The sequence below is a fragment of the Argiope bruennichi genome, chromosome 5 (genome assembly GCF_947563725.1).
Source record: "Argiope bruennichi chromosome 5, qqArgBrue1.1, whole genome shotgun sequence".
Classification (NCBI taxonomy): Eukaryota; Metazoa; Arthropoda; class Arachnida; order Araneae; family Araneidae; genus Argiope; species Argiope bruennichi.
The window spans coordinates 63249323-63262793 of record NC_079155.1 but is presented as its reverse complement, the minus strand read 5'-3'; the positions used below and the strand labels follow the sequence as shown (position 1 = coordinate 63262793).

At 26.5% G+C, this 13471-nt stretch overlaps 2 protein-coding genes across 4 annotated transcripts in view; both read right to left on the bottom strand.

Moving 5' to 3' along the window:
• Window positions 1-13471, bottom strand: part of LOC129969596 (protein phosphatase 1 regulatory subunit 14B-like) — a 62810-nt gene that overhangs the window by 2314 nt on the left and 47025 nt on the right. For all 3 annotated transcript variants that reach the window (XM_056084234.1, XM_056084235.1, XM_056084236.1), the window contains exon 3: window positions 267-356. In XM_056084234.1, coding sequence (XP_055940209.1) covers window positions 267-356 — 90 coding nt within the window. The remainder of the gene's footprint in view (window positions 1-266; window positions 357-13471) is intronic.
• LOC129969595 (succinate dehydrogenase assembly factor 2, mitochondrial-like) lies at window positions 4277-5114 on the bottom strand. Its single transcript, XM_056084233.1, has one exon. The coding sequence runs from the start codon at window positions 5033-5035 to the stop codon at window positions 4586-4588; it is 450 nt and encodes a 149-aa protein (XP_055940208.1). The 5' UTR covers window positions 5036-5114; the 3' UTR covers window positions 4277-4585.

The window sequence follows — 13471 nt, the reverse complement described above, 5'->3', positions numbered from 1 at the left end:
ATAAGTTTTCATTCTCAGGACCTAAATTATCAATTTTTGATTTATTTTCTTTTGAATAGCATTTCTTCATCAGTAAATTTTATCTCCAATATTTTTAAGCATCATGATGTTAAAATTCACTACAAAAATAATTATTTCATTACATGCACATAAAAAAAAACATCAAATATTTTTTTTTAAATAAAATACTTCCAAAATATGCATTAAATTATAGAAGAATAAAATACACTTTTTTTTCATGTAAAGGATTGGGAGTTAGTACTTACTCCTAACCAAGCTTTTCTGTTAAAATCACCTTCAATATCCAAGAGTTCATCTAAATCAATTTCTATGTCATATGATGTAGGATCTTCATCCTACAAAAATTTGAAAATCATTTTATTTATATAGGTTTTTACTTCGAACATATATTGTATAGAAGTCTTCCATTTTAATATAAATTTTGTTTCAGTTTACTGAATTCCCCTGCCTCTGAAATTTTGTTATCCTAATTCATGAAAAAAATTTTAAAGATTTGCTCACAATAAAAACTACATGCTCTGCCACATTTAAAACTAGTCATTCCATTCATGAAAATAGTTTCATTTATGATATTTAAAACTTTATATATTACATGATTTATTTTTTTTTTTTTTCAAATTAGGGAATATATTAGAAGCAAAAAAATAAATTTAAATGCAGCAACATTTTGCTAACTTGAATCACAGAATAGACCATAAATAGTATTTTAGTGAAAACAGATGTGTAATTAGGACCCAAGTTCTATGTATTTAAATAAAATGTATTGAATATGCATATACAAAACAAATTCTAATCGATAAAAATATCCATAGATAATTTTATAGATAAAAGGGAAAAACAGATAATTCCTGTAAATATTCATGGTTCTATACAGAGTAAAAATGTATTATATATATTTTACTTGAAAACTTTTTGTTTGCTTGATATGAATATGATTTTGCATTCTATAGAAGATAGAAATACAAAAGCTACTATTTTATCTAATTTATTCTTATTTGTTTTCTTTGTTTGAGAAAATCGTTCAACAAATAATATATTATATTCAAAGATTTTAAGAATTGGATAATATTATCTGGATTTTATAAACTTGAATTACTACCTTAGATAGACAGGTGCTACATCATATTTCTAGTTCTCAACAAACAATATTACAACAACTTACACTTTTTCAAAATTCCTTTTGTTAATTTTTCAACCACATCATGATGAACTAGTTTTCAAATAGTATATATTTTGATTTTAATACTTTTTTTTAACCAAATTATCAGTTACTTAAAATAGATCTATAATTAAATTTTAATTTCATGACTCTGGTGTCCACTGTCATGAATTATAAATCAAATAAACTAATAATTAATTTAATTATAAATTAAAACTTTGTACAAATAATTCAAAAAAATTATTTTTATATATTTTTATTAACTTGACTTTTTATTAACTCATGTAATGGTAAGGATGCAATTTTATAAGCTATATCCTTTCTGATAATCACTTTTTGATGAGTTAAGAGAATCACACATTATTCTATGTTTAATAACAGTATTATTATTTTCAGAACTGAAATATCAATTAATCTTTTCAAGTTTGATTCATTTATAGTGGTTATCACACGGCAGAGATTTTGAGGAAAAATGATTTCTTAAAAATTCATAATATTTGATAATTGAACTAATAACAAATAATTTAAATTAGAAACATTCTACATTTGGTATACTAATAAAAAAAATTAATTTTATATTTATTGTTTTATTACATTTAGGATCACATTATTAAGCATCTATGATCAATCAAACTTTTAAAATACATTTTACTTATTCATTGTTAATTAATTATTGTTATAGCCCTTCAATAAATACTTCAGCAAATTTAAATGTAAAAATTAAAATTATGTAGTAAAATGTACATTGAATTATCACAGGATCTAATAAAAGTCATAGCTAATAGTAGGTTTAACATATTTCTATAGTTTATTCATGCTACCCAATGTTTGAAACAATATAAGAACTTTTTTGGATTGAACCTCATAATTTTGAATCAAATTCTGATTAAAATAACACCCGAGATGGCTTCCTCTCTCCAAATTTTTACATACAACCTTAACAGGAGGATAGTGGTCATCATCGGTTCTAATGGGGAAGGAGGTCCACAAACACAAAAAATAAGAACAAATGGTTTTAAAAGGAGGAACCTCCTATTATGCAAGGAAAGACTTTATCACCAGGGCACTGTGACTCAAACTTATGTGAAACAGAATTAAATTCATGATAAGAGGCATTGTCACTATATTAACAAAGATTTCAAAGTGTGCAATTGAATAAAATTTTCTGCTGTCTCTACATATAATAAAATATGTGTGTTATCATTTTACAGCACAAACTTTTTGAACTAGAACAAATAACTTTAACACTGATATACTTTTAGAGGTTGAGAATGAGTGATTTTTTTTAGAAGTCATATTTAATTAAAAGTTAAGCTAGATTTTGGTATTTCTTCATAACAACTTCTGAAAATATTATTGCACAAAGATGATTTCTTTGCATCGTTCTAAAAAATTTTAACAAAAAAATATATTTTATCAATGATTTGACCATATAATTTTTTTTTCAATTTTTAAAAAATATTGTTAGCATATTTTATAATATATTTTATTACTGATATGAAACTTGAATCATTTTCATTGTGGTTACTAAGATTTCACTCTGACTTTGTTTTTCCATTGTTCATGAATATAGAGATTCAGCTTTATTCTCCCATCTTGGGTAGATTTCATTGTAAATCATACTTTTAATAAAAATTATGAAATTTTGCTGTACATAAAATTAAGGTTTGGCTTTGGAATGTACTGTTGGTGAAACGTTTTTAAAGTTAGTCAATCTTGAAAAGTGCTACTTTTATCTGTGATATAATTTGATGTATATAGAAAAAATATAAGAAATACATAACACAATGATTAGAACAGTGCAAGGCTTTTAAAGTAGTATGTATTATATATCTAATAAAATTTGAAGTTTAAAAATATTTTTCTGAGGAAGCCATAGTTCCCATATTATACAAAATATTTAATCAAAATCTTTAACAACCATTAATCCTAATGAACTAATTGGTCACTGTAAGTGGATAGTATTAAAATTTGTTATTGTGAGAAAGGACATCAATTACTTTTACATTAATGCCTAAAATCAATGATCCATTACTTAATTTAAATACTGACTGTATCTCTCCGCATAATAAAAATCTCTATGACATGGAATACTAATGATAATTTAAATTGGTAGATATATAAAAGGACAATTATTTTATTTGTCCAATACCATAATGGGAAAATAATTAATAACAATTTTAAACAAATTTTTTCCTTCATAACAAGCTTAGATATTCTTTTTAAGCTTCTGGATCAGCAGAATTTACAAAAATTCAAATTTACAATTCATTGCGTTTTAATTGTTAGATTTTTCCACTAAATACCCACCCTCGATTTTCTTGATTTAAATGTCAAGTGTTATTATGTTTTGTTAAATAAACATTATATAATCACCTTGAAATTTTTATGTATTGTTGCAAGTAAACTCCTTTTGCAGGTCTCAATAATATTAAATTGTAAAAGTATATGAAAAGCACAGACATTTTGTTGAATCATATTTTCGAATTTTGTAAAAATATACTCAGTACTTAAAATCTAACATCTAAATTTTTTATGCATGTAGCTTCTAAATTTAATTTCCAGCAATTTTTAATTGAATGAGCCATATTATAATTAATAAACAAATTTATTATTTTCTACAACTTCAACTTTTAATTTGGAAAACAATATTTTGTTACAGAAAATTTTCTTTATTTCATATTGAATAGAAATCTATTTAAACTACACATATTATTTCCTCTCTTAATAATATTAAAAACTTTCTAAAAAAGAATTAAAAATTTATATTAAAAAAACAAACAAATTTTTATTATTTATAAAGAGATAAAAAGAATGTATTAAGCTAACATGGCAAATGAATGTAACGTCAGAACTTAATTTGAAAATATAATTTTATGAGATTCATTTTTTAACTAGCTTTGCAATACTTATGAGAAATTATTTTTGAAAAAAATCTAATATCCAAGAGTAATAAATTATAAGATATAAATGTGTAAGTATTGTAATTATATCAAAAAGCCATTATTTTTTTCATTATTTTGAAAAAAAAGCCACTAATTAAGATAAAACTTTATTTTGCTAACATTAAACAAATGTGTTAAAATCAGCAAATGCATTTGGAAACCAAAATTATCGTCACAAACCATGCATAAATACAGTTTATTGTTTACACATGATGAAGGATCAACAATATTTATTTAGAAAATTTCTAAATAAATGTTTATGCAATATTTCAAAATATATTCTAGTATATGCTATTAATAATAAAACAACAAAATTGAACTTTTAAACTATATAAATTCGGAGATTCAACAACATTTTAAAACAAATTCAAACATTTTAGTGTAAATAAAAGAAATGCTGTTGTAGAATATAATGAATCTATCACTGCAACCAAATATTAAAATGGGATTAACATGCAAGTCAATTTAAATCAGGCTGAGTATAGCGGGTTTCTTTCAGTTCATTCTTAACATGTCTCTTTAACAATTCCATCACTTCATTCTGAAACTCAGGAGGTGTACTTTTAACACCAGTCGCCCAGTAAAACAAATCCCAATCGTTAGAAGGAATATTTATAAGTTTGTCATACAAGGCTAATTGCTCATTATTGAAATTATTCAGATATTTTCCAGCAAATGTGCTCAATATTAAACCATTTTCCAGCATTCCCCGCTTTCGACTTTGATACAACAAACGCGCTCGTTTGTCTGTGATGCTCTCGTTTATTCTTTCGATATACGGATTTGGGCCATTTTCCGACATGGAAACAACAGAGTATTTTCTATTATGACAGCTGGTAATGCTCAATGTCGAGTTAAATTTTTGAAAAACACATTTTCGCAAAGTATTTAGAGCTAAAATACGATTCATCTTGAAGCTAGCAAACGCTTGTTTACTAACAAGACAACAAGAAAATCGGAAGAAACAGGAAAATGTTGCTTTCGTATTACGTAATGACAGTCACAGTTAAAGCATGATTACGAAACTAGAATTCCTGCTAAAAAAAATTTTTTTTTCTTTTTTAAAAAAAATGTTAAAAAATTCTAGGTAAAATACAAAAAAAAATTTAGAGCAAAGTTTTTAGAAAAAAAGCAAGAAAGGGGAACAAAGAGATGTATTTAAAATTTTACCACAAATTTAATAATTCAGTTTCCTGCGTATAGATGGCAGCTCAATTTCACCATTTGTTGATAGTAATAAAAAAATATGAAAAATATTTTGATTCATCGCCAATTACTTATTAAACGAATCCCAGCAGCAGAAAAGGCTTTGCTTTATAATTGATATTCTATACTAATTCAGACTTTTCGTGCAGGTCTCAAATAACTAAATATAGCATCGGTACAATAATTGAATTAAATAAACCAAATTTCAGAAACTTTTCAGATAATTTGTGGGGAAAAAAATACAATTTTCAATTCTATATATAAAAAAGGCCCAATGTAATCTAATAAAAAAAGGAGAATGTGACATTTTTTAAGCCACTTAATTAGTTAGTATTTTTCACCACATTTACAAAGGGAATTAATTATATATTCTTATCATTTCATTTAAAATTTATGCTTCCAAAACATTATTGAACTGCTCATATACATCTTTAAATTGAAGAAATAAAAAAACCATAGTATATGAAGTTTAAAAAAAATTAAATACATTCTCACTTATACAAGGTATTAATCAAACTAATTTCTAGATCGTTAAAGACAGGCATATATACTACCAGTTGGAAAAATACTTTAAATAATGTATAATGGATTATATTATGTGTTGTTTTAGTCAATCAATGCACAGATGAAGACCTAATGAGGTTTGCATATGGTCAGCTTACATATTTGGAAAATTATTTTTGACGCATCAGCATTTTAAATTTTAAAAAAAGTTTTAATTCTTCTGCAACCAAAAACGATCGAATTATGAATCTTTTTATATCACTATTTTAGATCAATTTATTGACTTCTCCCATGGAAAATTTTCCAATCAATGGATATTGTTTGCCATAACATGATGGAATTTAAAGCTTTATGACTCAATCAGTTTTAATTGTATAAGAGTGGGTTGCTTTTTATTATTTTTTTTTTCATATCAAGTCTATTTTACAATTTGTAACTAATAGGGCAGAACGAATTGCATAAAAATATAGAATTTGTAATTTTTTCACAAGTATACGTATGAATTCAAATATAAAAAATTATTATTTACATCACTGAGACCATTTTTCCTATCGGAGCTGTATATCTGTCCCTAGATGTTTCAGAACTAATATTTGAACTCCAATTGGAGTAGACACCCTGCATAGTGGATACAAAAAAAAATATATGCGTATGATGCAAAACATCATGTAAAGTATATCAGATTTTTGTTAAATGCAAAATACATCAGATTTGATTAAATTTTAGCATTTGAAAAAAATTCCTAACATTTGCTCATGTTGCATTTATATAAATAAAGAAAATACTCATAGATAGGTTTCTCATATGAGATCGAACTCAAAACTATGAAAAGTGAAGGCAAAGAAAGTTTATAGAAAAGTAGGAAATTTATATAAATTAATTATATTAGCCTTGATTTTAAGTAACACGATTCCTTTATCTCTCTTGCCATTTCTGTCATTATTGAGTCAGAAATAAGTGTTAGCTCACAAACAGTTGAGCAATAATTGCCAGAAACAAAAACTATTACGAAACATAATTATGAAATTTTTTTGCATGAGGATGACAATTAATATTGCGTAATTCTGTGAATTATCAAATTAAATCATTTCTTGGTTCCTATTAAATAAAAAATAATAATATGCAAGAACTCTATCTGAGATCATCTTCTGAACATGAAATTGTGCCCCTAATGTAATATTATAAATGTATGTTGTCAAAAATCTACGTATGAACACGTGCGTATAACCGAGTTATTCTTTTTCAAAGTTTTATTTATTATTTATGGAGTCATTGACTACATGTCTCTGAAACTGCATTTAACTTGAATAAGGCAAAAAAAAAAAATAAAGAAATATTCTAAAAATAATATTTTAAAATATTGTATTCTTCATTTTTGTTTGTTGAATTCTAACAGCTATTAACATTAGTGTAATTCCGTTATATCTAAACGAAGTAAATACTCATTAAAGGATTGATTAAGTCTTTTCTTATCACATCTTTCCAACATTTAATATTATAACAATTATCATTTTTAATATTAATAATTTTAATATTTTTGGTAGCTACATGATTTCCAGAATGTATTGAGTTTCCAAAATAAATTCCAATGTTGTTGTTGTTTTTTTTAAAAAAAAAAAAAAAAAGAACAATGGAGTCATTTTGACTCCATGTCTCTGGTCGTGTGAACAAATTCATGTCTGCAGATACGGGTTAAAATTTTTACCTGATTAATCCTTTTAACAAAAGATATTATACAATTATATTACAATGGTGTTCTATGTTCCAGATGCTGCACAATATTGTGAAAATACCAAATCTTTATTGTACAGCAACTTGCATTGAAAAGAAATAAATGAAATCTCAATGGTGCGAAAAAATAATATTATGTTAATAATATCGAGTAATATTTGAATAATATGATTTTGAAATCGCAATAAAAGAATAAGTTCGAAATCGAGCGAATGCGTTCAGATTTTCTAATTGATTGTAATAATGTTTCCACTTTTGAGCTATGTATCCGCTATTGGGGGATGGACCACTTACTTTTGAACCTTCACTAAATAACGAGAATCATGATCTGGGGTGGTAATGTCTTTTCTCAAAGTTTCGCATCTCACTACACATAGAAGATTTGACTCTAACGTATTTAATATGTTCACCAAATTCACATCCTTTAGCAAAGCATCTATTGAATCTTATCTGATTATGAAACTGAGATTCGATTGTGGGATTATCATTAAGATTTTAATTACTGAACAATATTCTGTTTGTGTAGCTTAAGAATTAAACCATCACTATAACAAGACATCTATTTTTAGCACATTTTTTTTCATAATTATAAGTTATTTTTAAGGCCGGATATTCAAAAGACAAAGTAGATATTTGCCTAAGGACTTCACAACTTTGCTTCGAAATTTTTTTCAGGGCTTTTCAAAGAAATAAATTTTGCGCTTTTATTTACTGTGCAAGAGAGTCGTGTACTCTAACTTATTTAAAATATCGTATAAAATATCATCTAAATTTCACAATCTTACTTTTAGGATTTTTTTTTTTCTCCATACTCTCAGGTTCACCTGCAGATGCATTTAATCACAAGTCAGCAACTCTGGCAAAGTTTATATTAAAGTATTTTGGCCGTATTAAAATAGTTTTGTAATATTTTTACTATTTTGTTAAAAAAAATGCTCTTAATTTCCTTTATAATATTTATTTATAAGGAAGATATTGAAATCAATTCTTTTTGGCCCAAATTTAAATGTTCTGATATTTTATTTCTGATATTTTTTGCTTAAAATTTGCTTTAAAAAAATCTAATTTTGGAAGTATAGAAGGAAAAGAGCCTATGAAACTTGCATTCCCTGAATGACCCTGGTAGGTTTGTACTTTTTAAATATGCATTTAATTGCTTCTGCTTCTGATTTTAAGAGTGGAACTACAGTATTTTCTGTCTCTATATCTTTTATTTAAAGTTCTGTCTTCACGTAAGCGAGGCCGTAAAAGTATTTCACAACAGAACGATCACGTCTTTAACAGATTAAGATAGGAAACGCCTTGAAGAGATTTTGCCTCAGGCTGTTATCCCATACTCACCCATTGTCTGGTAATAAAATCCATTAAATCTCATCTCTTGTCTCCACGTGACTGAATTCACGTTGAACTATGCAGTGAACCGAATCAAGCAAGCACTCATCTATACCTTCCGTCTATCAATGGAAATGAACCCATTGAAATTGCCAGTGAAAGGGCTCCAGTTTGCCTTGGAGCTTTGTGCCACAAGAGTGCAGTAGAATATAAGTCAGGAAAGTAACCCACTCAGTGTGTATGTGTGTACTGAAGAGGCTGCAGAGCCGGCAAGTGCATTTAAAGAGAAGCAATTTAACGCTACATTACACGAGTAAAGTTGACAAACAAAACCTCAGAAAATGCTTGTAGTCTATTATAGGGCATTGTCTAGTGATTCTTCAGTAGTTGAAATAATTTGCTAGTTTGAATAGTCTAGTGACATTCAAAAATTCTTGAAGGATCTTCTTCTGTGTGATAATTTTCTTTTTAGTTATAAAGGTTTCTTTCCGAAAAGGATGTCAGTGCAACAGAAAATCTAGTGATTTATTTATCTCTATAGATAATCATAATTTGATTCTTTAAAGATTTTTGAGATAACTGATATTTTTCATTTATTATTTTTATGCAATTTTCGAAAATACAAAAATGCACTGAACTATGCAAAAGACACAGTCCTCAAATTTAAATGTCCTTTTTTTTAAGGATAGATTTAGGAATTATATTCTTAACTCCGTATAATATACCTCCATTTCCACATAGATTTAGAAATGACATCAACACATTTTTCTCGATACATCAATTTTGGTATAGAAATATAGCAATTTTTATAAATTGCGACCTGTTTTGAACATTATATATAAATTAATTAATAATATTATTAAATGCTATAATAATATTATTATATATAATATTATTATAGCATTATTATATAAAATATTCTAGCAGTAAATGATGAAACTTTTCATTAATATCAACTATGAGAATACGATGTCAGTGTAAAAATTCTCAATGAAATTTTGTCTAATAGGAGATAGCGTATTTACTGTTAAAGATAAATCCTTCTTTAAATATAGCATATTTATATACATTTGAAATAAAAAGAAATTCTATAAATTCAGTTCCATGTTTTAAATCCAATTCCGTTTTATTTGTGTTATAAATAAACTTCCTCCGGCATTTTTTTTTCGCAGTCAGTGGTAAAAATAAAATGAAAGAATAGTGTTTCCAATATGAAAGCGAACATCTTTCTATTTCTTTATTCCTTTTTAAGCATTGGTTTCAATATTCATATGCATAGAATACATCTCGGAGTCTTTTTAAAGATATATATATGTATATATAGATTCTGATTCTCAATTGACCTAAAAATCCAGCATTGAAAAAGAAAAAAGACCAATGGTTTACAATAGAATACGAAAGCTTATTGATAAGGGATTAATCCAGAGCAGTGAATGCTGCTTAATGCTTAAGCTGACAGATGCTAAATATCAGACGCGTTCTAACTTTAGAATAACATTGTTTAAAGCAACGACGTAATCTGCATTGATGGTGAAAAAAGGTCTCGCCCTTTCAGACATCAAGCACCATGATTCTTCATACCGTATATGATTTCCAAGAGATTATATTTGTGCTATTTCAATTCTTTTCTCTATTGTCCTAAAAGCAGAAAGCTATTTTAAAGAATAATATTTCTGGTACTTGCAGTTTTTAACTTGTAGGTTTTTAAAAACGTTATCGTATATATATATATATATATATATATATATATATGTGTGTAAATCTAAATTAAATCCTAATTAATTTCCAAAGTTTTATCTTAATTTAGTCCATATTAACTTCATTCTAAAATATTCTCTCATTTCCTGATTCAATTCCACCTTTTTTATTTAATTAATGCAACAGAAGCTTTGTAAAAATGCTTACGTCAAAGGTACCTCGAGTGAAGGAATAAAAATTTGTCGATCCAAGACATTCTTTTAAAAAAAATTATAAAACGAATTTTATAATTTTCTCTTCGCCCTCTGTTTAAAAAAATTATATATATATATATATATATATATATATATATATATATATATATATATATATATATATATATATATATATATATATACATATATATATATATGTATATATATATATATATATATATACATATATATATATATATATATATATATATGTTACTGATTTCTGTATTTGCAAACATGGATAAGGTTTGCGATATTAATATTTACCACTCAAATACTGTTCTTTTTTCCGACCCTTTTGTTATACAAATCCTTTTTAAAACCAGGGGGGAAGATATCACCAAAAATTTCTCGAATACTCTGTAATAAATTTGCCATGCCAGATAACGTCTTACATGGCATTGGCGTACAATAGCTGCGAAATATTAACTTTTGGCGTGAATTTTAACATTTTTATGTATCGTGTCATCCTTGATGAATTATTTGGCGATTAATTCCTAGCATATGGTTAATAGAATCCAAAAATCGAATTTGTATTTTAGACGCGTTTTTCTCAACCGACTTAAACAAAAATTTGACACAAAACTGCACTTACAGTCATAAAATCATATACCAAATTTGATATATTTGTCACTGCGTTTTAGAATTATCGCGTTTACATGATTCTGAAAGTACAGATCGATACACGGTCAACCCCTTGTTGGATTTCTCTCGAAATTTGACAAGTTTCTATACTATAGATATCAAACCTGAATACCAAATTTTATTTATCTAGCTCTCTTCAGCTTTTAATTATAGTGTTAATTTATCTTCCAACAACCTGACAGACGGACTTCCTCTGAACGTATTTTATCTAAAATTTGATAGAAATCTGCAAATTTGGTGTAAAAGACCGTAAACCAAATTTCCTCCGTCTAGATCAAAACGTTTTTGAGTTATTTCTATCACAGACTTTTTGTACTCAGAGAGGTCTAAAAAGTGGAGATTCGTCAAAATCTCGAGATCGAGTTTTTCGACGATTACAGTACTTTCTCTATGCTACGTATTCGAGAAAGTAAAAATGGAATTTTCTCTCTCCTTTTTAAACCATAATGAATGAAGGAAATTTTGATGACGATTAAGTCAATATAATGGCTATCAAGTTCATCCTCAGCCCAGTGTGGAAGATCTGTTATTTCTGAGTATCATTTTGCATAATAAAGTTTTAAACAGAGAGCTAAAGCACAAAGTATGGTCACAGAAATTCATTCCATTCTCATTTATTATTACTACATGCTTGACTATAATTATAGATCATAAAGAAGGCAGTTTATAGTAATTTAATATGCATCAAATAAATCTGAACCAGTTGAATTCTTTTATCAACTGTAGTATATTTTGGTAAAAAGTAAAATTTATATGACTAAAAAGTATAGCATAAAATGTTTTTCAATAACTTCAGAGTATATAACCAAAATACTTTTTTACACTACATTAAAAGTTAAAAAAACTAGCTTTTCAGTAGTATAAATTTCAGTAATTTTCCAATTTTTAATAAGTTTTTGAAAAAATATTTTGAAATAAGCTTTATAATAATACTTTCGTTCATTTTTAGTTACTGCATTATATAAAGTCAAGCTTTATGGCAATATTAAATATATTTCTTTGTGTACACATTAGAGCTGTTGTAAAACTAAATTTCAAAGATAAAAATAACGATTGAAGTTTGAAATGTTATCTTACTATCCAATATTTCGAATTAAAGATTCAAGCTTCCTTTGAATTATTATTGCACTTGTCTTGTTTAATATTTAGAAACGATATCATTTGATGGCAAAATTTAATTCAATTTGCTGTTTTTATCTCTATTGTTATGAATAAACTTTGGTAATTATTTGATTTGTAGAGAAAATAATTAAAATGGCATTATATTTTTTTATAGAAAAATTTCTTAAAAATGAATGCACTGACCTTCAAACGGGATCGAATTATTTCTTTAGAATCGCAATAATATCTATTGCTGGAGTTTGAAGGGGGAAAAAACGCATTTTCATTAAAAGCTAGAGGTATCGTTATTCCCTCAACTTTTTAATATATTTCCACTAGTATAATTAATAAACACATAGCATACAAAAACTAAAAACAGTGTTCTATATCGAATTTTTAGTATGCTTTCATTAGTAAACTTAATAGCCACCATACAACTAAATTCTAAAAACCAAGGTCTCCCTTCGAATTTCTAATATATATTCACAATAACATAACAGCCATCATACAGCTAAAAACTAGTAGTACTTTCTACTATTCTTCTACAATATGGAGCGTTCTGTGTTTAATTTAGAAGAGATCCGAATGTGCATTTTAGAGCAAAACTTCTTTCCTATAGCCGATTTTCTTCAAAAAGTTTCTCTGATCTTCGTTAGCATAACACAAATATGCAGTTATAGATTTCAGTATCTGAAACCTGTACTCTGTTTCTAAAGTACCGTTAACAGTCCAAACTCTCGCCAAAAACCTATAATTTTGGATGGATAGAAGATTGCTGTAGTTACCACAATGGACAAGAAATTGTCAAAAAAATTAACGTTGGTGACAATGCTTTATTCTTGAATTAAGTTGTCTAAGCTTATTTGCTAAGTTAC